General features: G+C 40.4%; 1 protein-coding gene across 3 annotated transcripts in view; it reads right to left on the bottom strand.

The window, feature by feature from the left end:
- Window positions 1-568: 568 nt before the first annotated feature.
- SMAD1 (SMAD family member 1) overlaps window positions 569-12,154 on the bottom strand; it is a 43,493-nt gene continuing 31,907 nt past the window's right edge. For all 3 annotated transcript variants that reach the window (XM_057376293.1, XM_057376294.1, XM_057376295.1), the window contains exons 3-7: window positions 11,224-11,481; window positions 8,514-8,630; window positions 4,521-4,742; window positions 2,257-2,513; window positions 569-905 (exon numbers count right to left, since the gene is read on the bottom strand). In XM_057376293.1, coding sequence (XP_057232276.1) covers window positions 762-905; window positions 2,257-2,513; window positions 4,521-4,742; window positions 8,514-8,630; window positions 11,224-11,481 — 998 coding nt within the window. In that variant the 3' untranslated portion in view covers window positions 569-761. The remainder of the gene's footprint in view (window positions 906-2,256; window positions 2,514-4,520; window positions 4,743-8,513; window positions 8,631-11,223; window positions 11,482-12,154) is intronic.

Below are 12,154 nucleotides of genomic sequence, written 5' to 3'. Positions count from 1 at the left end.
CAACAAAATTCAGACCTCAGTTTAAACTAATACACTATGTTTACAATATATTCTACATTTCAGTTGTCATTTTCCCTTCCCACTCCCACCTCCCCCCATTCAAATATTCCTAATTCCTTTATGGYCTAAATCTAATTACTTTCTAAACTTTCAAATACACCATACATACATTTAGCAAAAAAACATACCTAACATTCTTACAGCAGTATGGTCAGGACACAATTTCAGAGATAGTACAGTTACTGAGATCAAACCTTATGATTTCTTGTATTTTTAATGAGAATAGCAATCATCAATTTAATGTTTTTGAGAAGTACTGAAGAGAGCCTGCAAAAAGCAGACTTGGCCATCATCCACTCTTAGCTCCAGAGGACACGGGGGGAAACCAGTGAGTGCTGAATGTAAGGAAGGAGAACCTTAAGAGCACCCGGCTACAGGAAGATCCTTTGGGAACTCAGTCCAGCATACTGAGCTTGCCTTTGGCTCCGTCATCCCTCTTGTACTAAGCCCTGCAAAYCAACTCCACAACAGTACATTACAATGTAAACTAGGATTCTTTACAGCAACAGTATGTCAAAGGGGTTTATTTATCTTTGTTTTCTGAATCCAACAGTTGGTCACAGAAGTCAAGTGTTTTCATGGCTTTTTTTTCAGCTGTTGCCAGTTGAGGGGGAAAAAAATAAAAATGTGTGTCTGACTCATACATCTTTCAAGTACATGCAAGGCTCAACTGTTTCCAAAATGCAGGAGCTTGGGACCTTTTAAGACACTGAAGAAATAGGATTATGAGGAGAGCCCATCTGAGTAAGTACTTTATCCAGCCACTGAAGGGGACCATGGAGATGTATCTCTATCCAGCATGGAGTGCTCGTTACATCCTGGCGATGATACTCAGCTCCCCAACCCTGGAAACAGAATCATAAATGGGGAAAGAAAAAACAAATCACCTTATTTTATAATAATAAATACACRAGAAGCATATTTCTTTCTTACCGAAACGACTTCCAACAATCATTATCAGCAGGGTAGCTAGCATAGCACCCTTGATCCACCAACTATTATCACATTTCAACAAACAAATCAGAAGCTAAAAAAATCATAAATGTGGAAAAAGTATTGTTTGAAATCTCTTGATCTCTTGGAATGGAAAGTCTTTAAAGACATAACCTGTGGCAGTGCAATATTTCCCCATACATCACTGCCAGCTGCCTGAGGTCCCTAAAAAGCCTCTGAAGAGGGGGATATTCAATTCTTCTCAGATCAATAGACTAAAGGATGAGGTGATACACTGACACAGAAACGGGGTGAGGCATCCATCTGACAAAAACCAAATTCTCAGGATGATGGAGATGATAAACTGAGCAGTAAGTCAGAAACAATTCCTCTTTGGAGCAAGAGGGCATGGTCACTCCCCATCACACTGTTCCTCAAACTAAGACAGGTTTTGTTTCAGCTCATACCTGATTCTGTTACAGTAATTACCAATGACATAAAGAAATAATTTAAAAGCATCCAATATTTTTTTGTAATTGAACCATTTTTGGGGCAGGCTTGGAGACGATACCATGACATCTGCAGGCACAGTGTGCTCTGCTCTGTATTAATCCCTAGTGAAAAGTCTTCCCAGCTCCCAGCATGAGTGGCAGGAGTTCTGAGCATTGTTAAGTGCAACTTCCAATACACAAGAGGTCCTGTTTGAYGGTTTAGGCAACACTGCCATACAACTCTGTAGAATGCAGAGCTGTAAACAACCTATCCCATTKGATGAACCCCTGTCGTAACACATCTGAAAGTTCCCATCCTCCCAACATGAAAAACCCTTCAGAATAATCCTAATACTCATTTGATTACTTTCACATAATGACCAGCCTTTTTGTACCTATGTTGACACTCACACAACAGCCACATCACCAATCTGGAYCTTGCATGCCTTCCTAGAATAGAAAAGCATGCATATTATTCTAAATAATGACTGCAGCTCCTAATTTCAGAGCAGCTGGTCATGATTTAGAGTTCTTCTATAAAGAAACATCTTCCACAAGTCACCTCAAGCTTTCTAAGTATGTGGGTCAGATGGATTTCTATCCAAAAATACTTCATTCATTAAGATCTGTCTTAGACTTAACGAGCATTCCATACTTAAAATTCGACACCCATTAATAGGCTGATGAAGGGAGTTACTGGACCGTTCAAAATTACCACATTAAGAAAAAATAATTCTGCTTACAAAATAATATCAAGCAAATGTTCACATACCTTTACAAAACTCATCCGTAGAGTGCACATCTTAGTAAGCTCATACACTGTCTCAAAGCCATGGTTCACCGACTGAGCCAAYAGCTGAGCAAACTCTTGATTATTGAAAATCTTCAGACTGCAGCCACTGGGGATTTTGCAGACTGTGGTGGGATGGAACCCGTGGTGGTAGTTGCAGTTCCGACTTTGCACAAAGATACTGCTGTCACTCAGACATTCAGCGTACACCTCCCCDCCAACATAGTAGAGATGGACACCTGCGGGGAGAAGGCTGGCATAAGGAGGGTTGACAAATTCACACTGGGTCTGTTTTCATGCTCTGTCTCCACAGAAAGGATTCTACTTWAAGAGATAAGCCTTAAGTGCATATCAGAGCATCATCTCTCTTAAAACTTCATTTTTGTTCTTCTCTTTCATCAGCAGGCAATCTGAAAGGTTATGTATGCATTTATGTATGTATGTATGCATGCATGTATATATGTAAGGGGAATAAACATGTTGTATATTCAACAACACTGAACCAGCAAGCACAGTAGCTTTGATGCTTTCTATTGGAAAACCTGACCACTTGAACTTTTTCTTATTGTATTTAAGTAAAACCATAATTGGAAATGTAAGCAGAGAGAGCAGAAACCTGCTGCATCATTTGTAGATATTAAAGCAGCCCCAAGCTCAATTCTCTGGAAAAGTCCTGAATGCTAAATTGAGTAGCATGAGTTTTGTCATCTAGCTTTAATTCCAGAAAGCTAGATGGGGAAAAAAAAAAGGCCTTTATATTCCGCAGACATATCTGCCAAATGAGGGTACACACTAATTTTACAGTCCTTTTCCCTTCTAGTGCCTGCTCACCCATCCATGGCAGCAAAGCCCCAGAACAGCAACATACAGAGAACCTTTGTGTCAGTAGGAGCCAATTCCAAAGGTTTTGAGAAATCAAGAAAATTTACCTTCTGTGTTTAGAAATGGCTTATTTGCTCTTTAAACCTTTCACCTCTCACAATGTCACAAATCACAGAGGTGAACACATAGAATTAGAGAACTCAACTGCAGTCCAGTAAGAAAGACTTGACTGTGCTCTGTCATGTTAAGATTTCACCACTGACAATGTGGGTACATATATACTCCCACCTGATCTGCAAAAACATTTATGGCTATGTCTTCAAGTTTGGGATTTACTCCTCCTTTCTCAAAGACTAACAGTTCTACAACACCATAACTTGTACACATCCACTTATTGAACAGCATCCTTGTTTCTCCCACGCTCTGCTTTGGTACACACGCAGTTAAGTGCTTCAGCAGAACTCTGCCTGCAGCTGCATTACTCTTAACAGGAAAAATGAATGAGGTGTTAAATAAATATCCTGATACTTGGGAAGATGGATGGGGAGGAAAAGAAGGAAGAAGTATTAGCTCTTGAGTGGCACAACACAGGTGTGGTGCACTGCTGAGAGCTGCACAAGTTCTCAAGAAGAGGAAAGCTCTCCAGACTGGGGGCTCAGACTTAAGGACCCGACAGTTCTCTTCAGCTTCAATTCTTTTCTCCTCTTCATGCATTGGCATGTAAAACACACACCCCACTGCTGGGGCATACTGAACCCTCAACTGTCTCAGAAAATTTACAGTTTASTAATAATGTAAATATCTAAAAAATTTGCCTTGCAGGAATGGCCCTTTCAGTTTTCCCTGCCATTYGCATTACAGGTGAGTTCTCAGAACAGAAGACTCTATTAGTCAGGCATAAAGGTGAAGATTTTCTCTTTTGCAAGACTGTCAGAGACACAAAAAGGAAGCACAAAATTCCTGCTGAAAGAATCACCAGCCCGTGAAAAATGCATTTGGAAGAAACTGTTTTAGCACGTTATCTCCCAAAATACATGTCAGGATAGCTAGTTTAGTTAGAACTAAGGCTACCTAAAAAATGTGGTGCCAAGAACCACAATTTGGATTTCCATATACAGCAATAATTAAGATAAATCAAGACATTTCATTAGACAAACTGCCTTAACCTCTCATTCTAATTTAGMTTTCAATAGCCTTCAGGCAATTAAAAATTGATTAAGGGTAAACACTTCCTGTAATTACACACCAGGTAGGAACAATACTTTGTTTATAAGACTAGGCCAGAAAATTATATGTTTACCAACACAAGTGCTTCTCCCACACACTAGGGAAGAACAGCTTACTCTTGAGGGAAGCGGCCCAGGTTGTCACACCTTGAGAAACATCACTCCATTCCAAAATGGACGGCCAGATCCCAAACTCACCTTTGCCAATRTGCCGCCTCGTGTTCTCAATGGTGGAGTTGCGGTTGACGTTGGAGAGCAGCCCCAGGCAGAATCTGTTCTTGTTGTTTGAGGGATCAGTGAAGCCATCCACCAGGATGCTGGTGGAGGACGCGTGGAACGCCTCTCCGACGCGATTGTTCAGCTCGTAGTAGACAATGGAGCACCAGTGCTTCGGCTCTTCATAAGCAACTGCCTGCATGTCTGGAAAGCAACAATGGAAACCTTACAGCCACCAGCTGGAATAATAGGTGTATTAGAGTCATAACCCTGAAGATTTGGGTCACACAGAGTAGAGTTATTTCAACTCAAGACTCAGAGGAGACAAAGGCTGGCACTAGGTAAGAGCAGAAAATAGCAGGGAGCTCCTGGGCATATCCCAAGCAGCTCCCCTGTATTCCTGCCCCATTTTCTTAAATATACCACAGTGCAGACCCAGACAGCAAAGAAGTGCTGCAACTATACAACACAGCTTTCTTTCCTGTTTAGCAGATGGATTTCCACTTCAGTTCATTTCACTAACAAACTACAAGTCAACTATTTGCTTATAGCAATGTTGTATAGCAACAGGAAGAAACAGCATCACCCAACTGCACACCRGACTATTTCTCCCTTTACAAAGAGGCACAGTAAGGCAGCTTACATACACAGACAGTCATCAGATCAATCTTTCAGCATTCAGAGTGTGACCAAATCTTTCTCCTGGGTTTTTTTGGGAGAATGGTAGGAAACTTCAAAAATCCTGAGAGAGATTGATATTTGTCTGCAGAACATGCATGAAACACATTCCCAATATGAAGACACACTAATGGGAATGGAGGCTGAACAAAGCATTAACCCACAGGATCCCAACAGTTACACCATGCTGGAGAGCAGAGGAACTGGAGGAAGAGAGTATTTAATGAGGACCTTTTATTCATCAACTGCTACCAAATGCAAAATCTCTAACTGTTCACCACAAAAAAAAATACTTGTTCAATAATAACAAAGATTTCTCATAACACAGTTATCCAGATGCTGGTAATGAGAAGTTCCTCCTCAGCAGCTCCAGAAAGCTGACAGGCAATTCCTGGTTCGMTTCTAATCATTCAAGTTCTACAAACACATGGAAGTCTTRAAGTCACACTTGTGACTATGCATGGGAAACAATTTCTCCAGATGATACCAAAGGYCTTAACCCAAATGTTTCCMRKKGGRKKYCMMMMAWTYCMWKSYTYYTYMWWWWMCYATMTCCACCCAGTGYGCCTTCTTTAAGGTGCCAAATAYAGCTACAAATTGCTAAACTGCCTCCAAATAAAAGGAGGCTACCAAGGSGTTGAGGCTGCTTTATCTGGTTTMTTTTAAATGAAGGACACTATTTCACTGCTAAGAATAGAAAAGTGGGATTTGCTGCAAAAATATCAACTTTGCAGATACCAATTACAGGGCAAAGCRTTAAAATGAAAATCAGACTGGTGTTACGGGAAAACTTGTTTTTCTGGCCAGAGGTTTCCTTCTCCCAGCTCCAAGTTTTTAATGATATCAGCCAAATAAGATTAGTATTCTTATTTTCCTCTGTTCACAGATCACACTGCTGTGAGTTTCTGTTACATGGAAAACAAAAAACCAACAGTCTCCCTCAAACCAGCAGTACACATTAGATGTAAAAGGTGGCAAATAATCAAGAGCATGACAACACACCCTACTTCACTCACACAAAACTTCTGAACGTAGTGTTTATTGCTAATAATTTGCTTAAAAACACTGGCAAAATGCTGATCTTTCCTGATACTCTGACACTTTCTATCCCTTCACATCACTGTAAAAAAACAACTAAAACAAAAATAAGAAAAAAAAACAGTCTATAATTATTAGTAAGAGGTTACTACACTTTTAATTCCTATAAAGATGCCAGCAATTATCAAAGCTGCAGCTTTGCCCCAGTTCTCAAAGTCAGGAAGAAATCTTGCCAGCTGGCCATTCTTACAGAATTAATCATATCTCTCTCACACAGATTTCATACTGACTTCCTTACATTTGCTTTAAGTCATGCAGAGCAGGTGCGTTTTGTCTCTCTATTCCCAGCATGGGCCAACAATGGAAATTACCCAACTTCATTGACAGGATGCAGCTTGTTAAATCAAATCTCTTAAGACTAACAAATCACCATGAAGAACAAGCTTCTAAAAAGTTTGCAACAAAAACGGTGCAGTAAGCTCACAGTAAAAACTCTTCTAAAACCTACAGCAGSACTTTTTTTAAGCAGTACAATCACAGCATACATATGTGAATAACAAATATGTGAAGGCACTCAAAAGTCTTTATTTTTAACCAAGAGACAGAGATAAAAATCCATTGTACCAAACTACTAGAAGGGAAAAATATCAATAGACAACATTTTAATTTTTAAATGGCTGAATGGTAMAGAACAAGAAGAAAAATGTAAACCCTTTTCTCTTTATCAACTCTCATGTAATGGAGGAATAGTACATTCACRCATTTTGGGAGAGGAACATACATGCAGAGGTCTGCAGTTAGGCATAAAGAYTGATAAATGTATTTTGGGCCAAAATGTAAACTTCTGGCCCAAAATTCCTGGAAACTATTCATATACACAAARTGTAGTCTGTATGATCAGCAAAAAAGGGAAATGCTACAAATGGGTTTTATCACACACTGAACTCCTTCCAGGCAGAGAGTAAACAGGCCAACACAAAAGCCATCCAAATTGTTCTAAGAGGGCAGATATACTTCCTGAAACCAGACATTTGAGCTTAGCAGCAAAACAAATATCAAAAACCGACCAACCAACCAACCAACCAACCAAACAGAACACAAACCAAAAAACCCCAAAAATCAAAAAAATCCAAACCACAAAAGCTAAATTGTTCATATGCTCATGATCTTGATAATCATTCTGGCAGAGCATCCAGCTTGCTGCTCTTTCTTGGCATGGGCCACAACTGTGTAAACTGAGGTGTTTTCTAAAGGGGCCATTTCTCACAATGTGATGAATGCACCAAATCCTTTACTTAGCAGTCACGGCTGCTGTGAAGGCTTTAACAAGCAATGGTAAAAAGTTGTTTGTGTCACAGTACATAAAGCAATAGGCCTTTCTTTAAAKACAGAGTTTTGAAGTCTGTAGCAATGCCACACCTCAGGCAGAAAACTCTGTATTCTGAACCAAGTGTTATCACAGCGTGATTCAAAGATGAAACAAAAAWGGAACAGAGGGTGGAACTACACAAAATACAAAAAAAAAACCAAAAACTCACACACCCTTGTAACCAGAATGGTAACTTATTAAAAGCAGAACATTTAAGACTWAAATTTAGAATTCAGGACAAAAACGTAACAAAAAAGCACGATTTTGTAAGAGGCACTTCCTCAGAGGAAAAAATACAGATACTCCAGTTGTCAATGTAAAATGTCTCTGGGCATTTACATAACTGACAGTTTAAGACTGGTCAGACTGGTCAAGTCTTTTCTTGGAGAGCAATATTTACTATCTACTATCATCCACAATTCAATAGGTTTTCTAGAGCATTAACTAAATTGCTCCAATAAATGAATGAAAGAGAGAAACATTCCTTTGMTTGCACACCAGTAATTTCAGTATCACATGCAGAAATGTGCAGCCTCATTTCTGTTCAGAGATTAGTGGAAGTTCCCAGTATAAAACATATAATTACTTTGGTCTTTGAGTTGATTGGAGATAAGGAAGTATTAAACCCAATATATTTTCCATTTTTAAAGAGTCATGGGATAGATTCCTGTCTTAAATAAATATTTACATTTCTAAATAATCTCCAGCTTTACTATTTCATCCCTTACAACAACAGAAGAAACATTACACGGCAGTTCTTTTCTTTTCTGCAGATAAAAATTTTCATGAACAATATCCATCCAAAATTAAAATTTAGTTATTACCAGTGAGTTCCAAAGGTTTTTCAGTCCTAAGAAGTGGAGCAAAAAACAAGAAGGAAGTGTTCTTACCTTCTCTATGTACRTCAGGGGGAATTGCAGGTGCCATCATGTTGGTATCCATGGGCTGGGAGGTATCGTGTGTCATTGGATCTTCCGGAGGCAGGTAAGCAGGTGGRGGAGTATCAGCTAAATATAGAAAAGGCAGAGATACATGAGTCCTTTCCTCTCTTTAAAGCATATCCACACATCCACATAAACAGTTTGACCCTGGAAATGCTTCCAGCCTGACTCAGCTATAAACTTCCACCCACCAGAAATCTGAAAAAGCAATCACAGACCTCAAATAAGGAAAGCAAAGAATTACTGAGCATATTAAGCACAATTGCAATCAAAACAAGTCGCTTCACCCCCACACAAAGCCACAACAGAAAACTCAGTTGTGTTTCCAGCCCACRGTTCTGCAGCCGGAAAGTGCCGTACAAACATCAGGGCACAAAGAGGTCTCAGGGCCCAGACAAGTGTAGATATTGAATATGTTAAAAGTGAAYAGAAGTTGGAGCAGAAAACTCAGTTCAAACTTTTCTGTTTCCAACACAATTCCACCAGCAAAGTATGCGAACATCTCACGATATCCAGGGCGTCATCATTGTCAATGCGAAGTATTAGCTCTGTTTCCATAGACTAGGAACAGCAGAAAGTGTTCAGGAAGTCAAATTTGACAGAAGTGGCCATCTGGGTCTGGAATTTATCTGTCAGTGTATCTGTCCTGTCCCATTTAGGGCTGAAACACCAGCAGAGAACAAGCCCGTGCACAGTGACCACACTCACTGACATACRGCTTTCAGCCCTGTTTGAAGTGTCCCAGCCAACACTGCCCTTCACCTGCTATTCCMCTTCTGGGAAAGTTTCCCAAAAGGTTTCWTAGAAGCTGCAGGAAGTTGCCAATGTCACCATTTCCCAATACACCAGAGGACACTCTCCTCCAGATCAATTGCACAGAGGTACATCCAAGAGTGAGAAAGCCTTGCCTGATCCCTGCAAGCTTTTCCTGCAAAAGCTGGGATTCGATTACCACTGCGCTGTCTCTGCTGCTGCTCATCCCACATTTATTTCCATTACTGAGAGTATGGATTGCAAACTACCACAGAAAAATAATCACAGGGGCTCCCAAAACTCTGAAAACCAAACCAGCGTCAAAGGCGGGAGAATGCTTTGTAAGTCTGGGGGGTTTTGTCTGGATTTTTTTTTAAGAAAACACATGTTCATGGAATTTATTAATTACTTATTGTTTAGCAGGTATTTTACTGAGAGCTTTGCATCTAATGCTGGCAGGTGCCTTGCTAATTCTTGAACACCCTCAGCTGGATTAATAAGCAGCAGAGAAAGACAGAGATGGCAACAGGGCTGCATTAAAAGCTTAACAAAATGCACTGGATTTTGAGTCCCATGTTTTGCTAAGCCTTAAATGTTTGTGTGTGCGCAAACATGATGCTGGTCATGCACAAGATTCCAAGRCCACAGGCAACAAATTAATCAGTACCGAGAAAGTTTTCAAAGATAACTGCTTTGCCCCTTTATTTTGTATTTTCCAGAAGTCAGCCTCTTTCCCCATTAGTGCAAGATGGACAATTGTCCAGGGCTAAGCATCAAGGACATCAGTACCCTGACCTCCCCTCTAATTCAATTTCTTCACTGCAGCTGCTGACATTAAGGGCATGTGGACAGAACAGACCTTCAAAGATCAAGTGAACTTCCACAAGCCAGCATYCAGGAAGACCTTGTTAGGTTTTTATCTCTGTTGGAAGAGCCCCAACCACAGCAATCACGTTAAAAAAAGGAAAAAAGAAAAGACAGCTGGTTTTACAGCAATTTGTCACATTTTTAGAAAAGCCAATACAAATTCTCTTTCCTTCCTTCCAGCAAATTCAGTAGTCTTCACTCAAAAGAGAAAAAATTGAAACAATTATCAAGAGCAGAAATCTATGGATATTAATTTCATGTAATAGGAAACAGTTTTTCACAAATCTGCTCCTTTGTTTACACATACCCTCCCCCTCAGCCCCTGAARAAAACAGGCAAACAACACCAGTTAATATTTGTACTGCATCCTTCTCCCAGCATTTAGATCAAGAAATCCACCACAGACTGCTTCTCCAGTATTTTTATCCCTCTGCATTAAAGACCAAAAAAAAGGCAGCTTCATGGAATTTTTTACAGATACCAGTCAACAAAGGAAGGCTCTTACTTCTCTGACTTCAGGTAGTAAAACAGCCTGAAGAGGTATTTTAAGGGCCTGTTTTTCAGTGGAAGTATATTTGCTTCTTGAAATTACACCACTATGCAAAGAAATTGTTATTAAGTAGCAAAAACCTGATCACCTTGAGAAATATTCTTTTCCTGAAGAACTAAAGCCTTGCTCTGAGCTTATGATCATCTCTTTCTTAAGCAAGGATGATCTCTATCATTACACTTCTGGTGCATTAAACACCATGCCTGGTGGGCTAAATTGCTGCTGGTCCCCAGAATATTTTGGATCCCTCCCTACACAAGTTTTAACTGTGTTGTGTTTTAACTGTATTGTTTTAACTGAGTTTGAAAGAGGCACAACATTAAAGCCTTCAATATTACCAAARAGATCCTATACTCATTATTACCCTACATCTCTTAGCTTGCTATTGAACACAAGTGTTRGCTGACAATTTGGTGTTATAAAGCAAAAAACCCATGACAGCAGTGATGTCCAACCACCTTCTCCYTTCTGAAGGGAAGCCAACTGTACCTGGCATCTGGAAAGGACTTCCTGGGTCTGAGCTGGCTGGAGAATGTGGATAGGTGCTACTGCTGCTTCCAGGCGAGTTTGGGTAGCTGCTGTTGGGCGAGTGGGGGAACGGGTGGCTGTTGGGCTGCTGGAAAGAGTCCGGGAAAGTCGCGTTGTGCGGCATGTGGGGCTCGTTTTGTCCCAGGTTGCGGAACTGCGCCAAGAGGCTGTGCTGGGGGTTGTACTCACTGTGCCTTGGAACCAGCACCGGAGGAAGGACTGCAAAGGGAGAAAGAGAGAAAAGCCACAGCATTAGAGACTCACTTCTGAAGGTACACAGGGGAAAAAAACCCACATTCTTCCTCCCCCACATCTGCCTCAAAAACAAAGTAGTTAAACCTAGAAGCACACATCCAAGCAAGAACTCTTTCCTTTACATCCARTTACTGCACAGCTCCAATCTGCAGGTTTGCCACATGGGAGCTGGTTTTCACAGAGGGCCAGTGAAGAAGAGCCAAGAATAAACCACAGTTCTGTGCTTCAGTTTTACTCGCACGAAGACATGSTGGGAAGTAAGAGCCTGACAATGCTGACATGCAGTTCCTCCTGCACTTGTGATCCTACTAATCACCTAATGGCCTGTAACCCAAACCCTTGTTAATAAGAACAGATTTTTTTTTTGAAGACACTACCAATAGGCCTTGAACTCAGTCTAGTCCTAACAGCTGTAATTTTATTTTTAACCTGGACTGTGTTCTTACAAGTTACTATTAAAACAGTTATTAACTCTTCAAGTCAGTTTACAAAATGTGCAATTTAAACAATATGATGCAGTTCAAAAAAACCAACTGAGCAGCAATTGAGCTGCAACTATGTRCTACTATGGGATCAGAGAAACATCAGAAACTAGGAGTCTTACCACACTTCTGAAGCCTTCTCAGCAGAGAAACAA

Source organism: Malurus melanocephalus, unplaced genomic scaffold, assembly GCF_030028575.1.
Source record: "Malurus melanocephalus ecotype Western Australia unplaced genomic scaffold, MMel_1.1 scaffold_277, whole genome shotgun sequence".
Classification (NCBI taxonomy): domain Eukaryota; kingdom Metazoa; phylum Chordata; class Aves; order Passeriformes; family Maluridae; genus Malurus; species Malurus melanocephalus.
The sequence above is the reverse complement of the archived record's forward strand: the minus strand, read 5'-3'. Positions and strand labels throughout refer to the sequence as shown.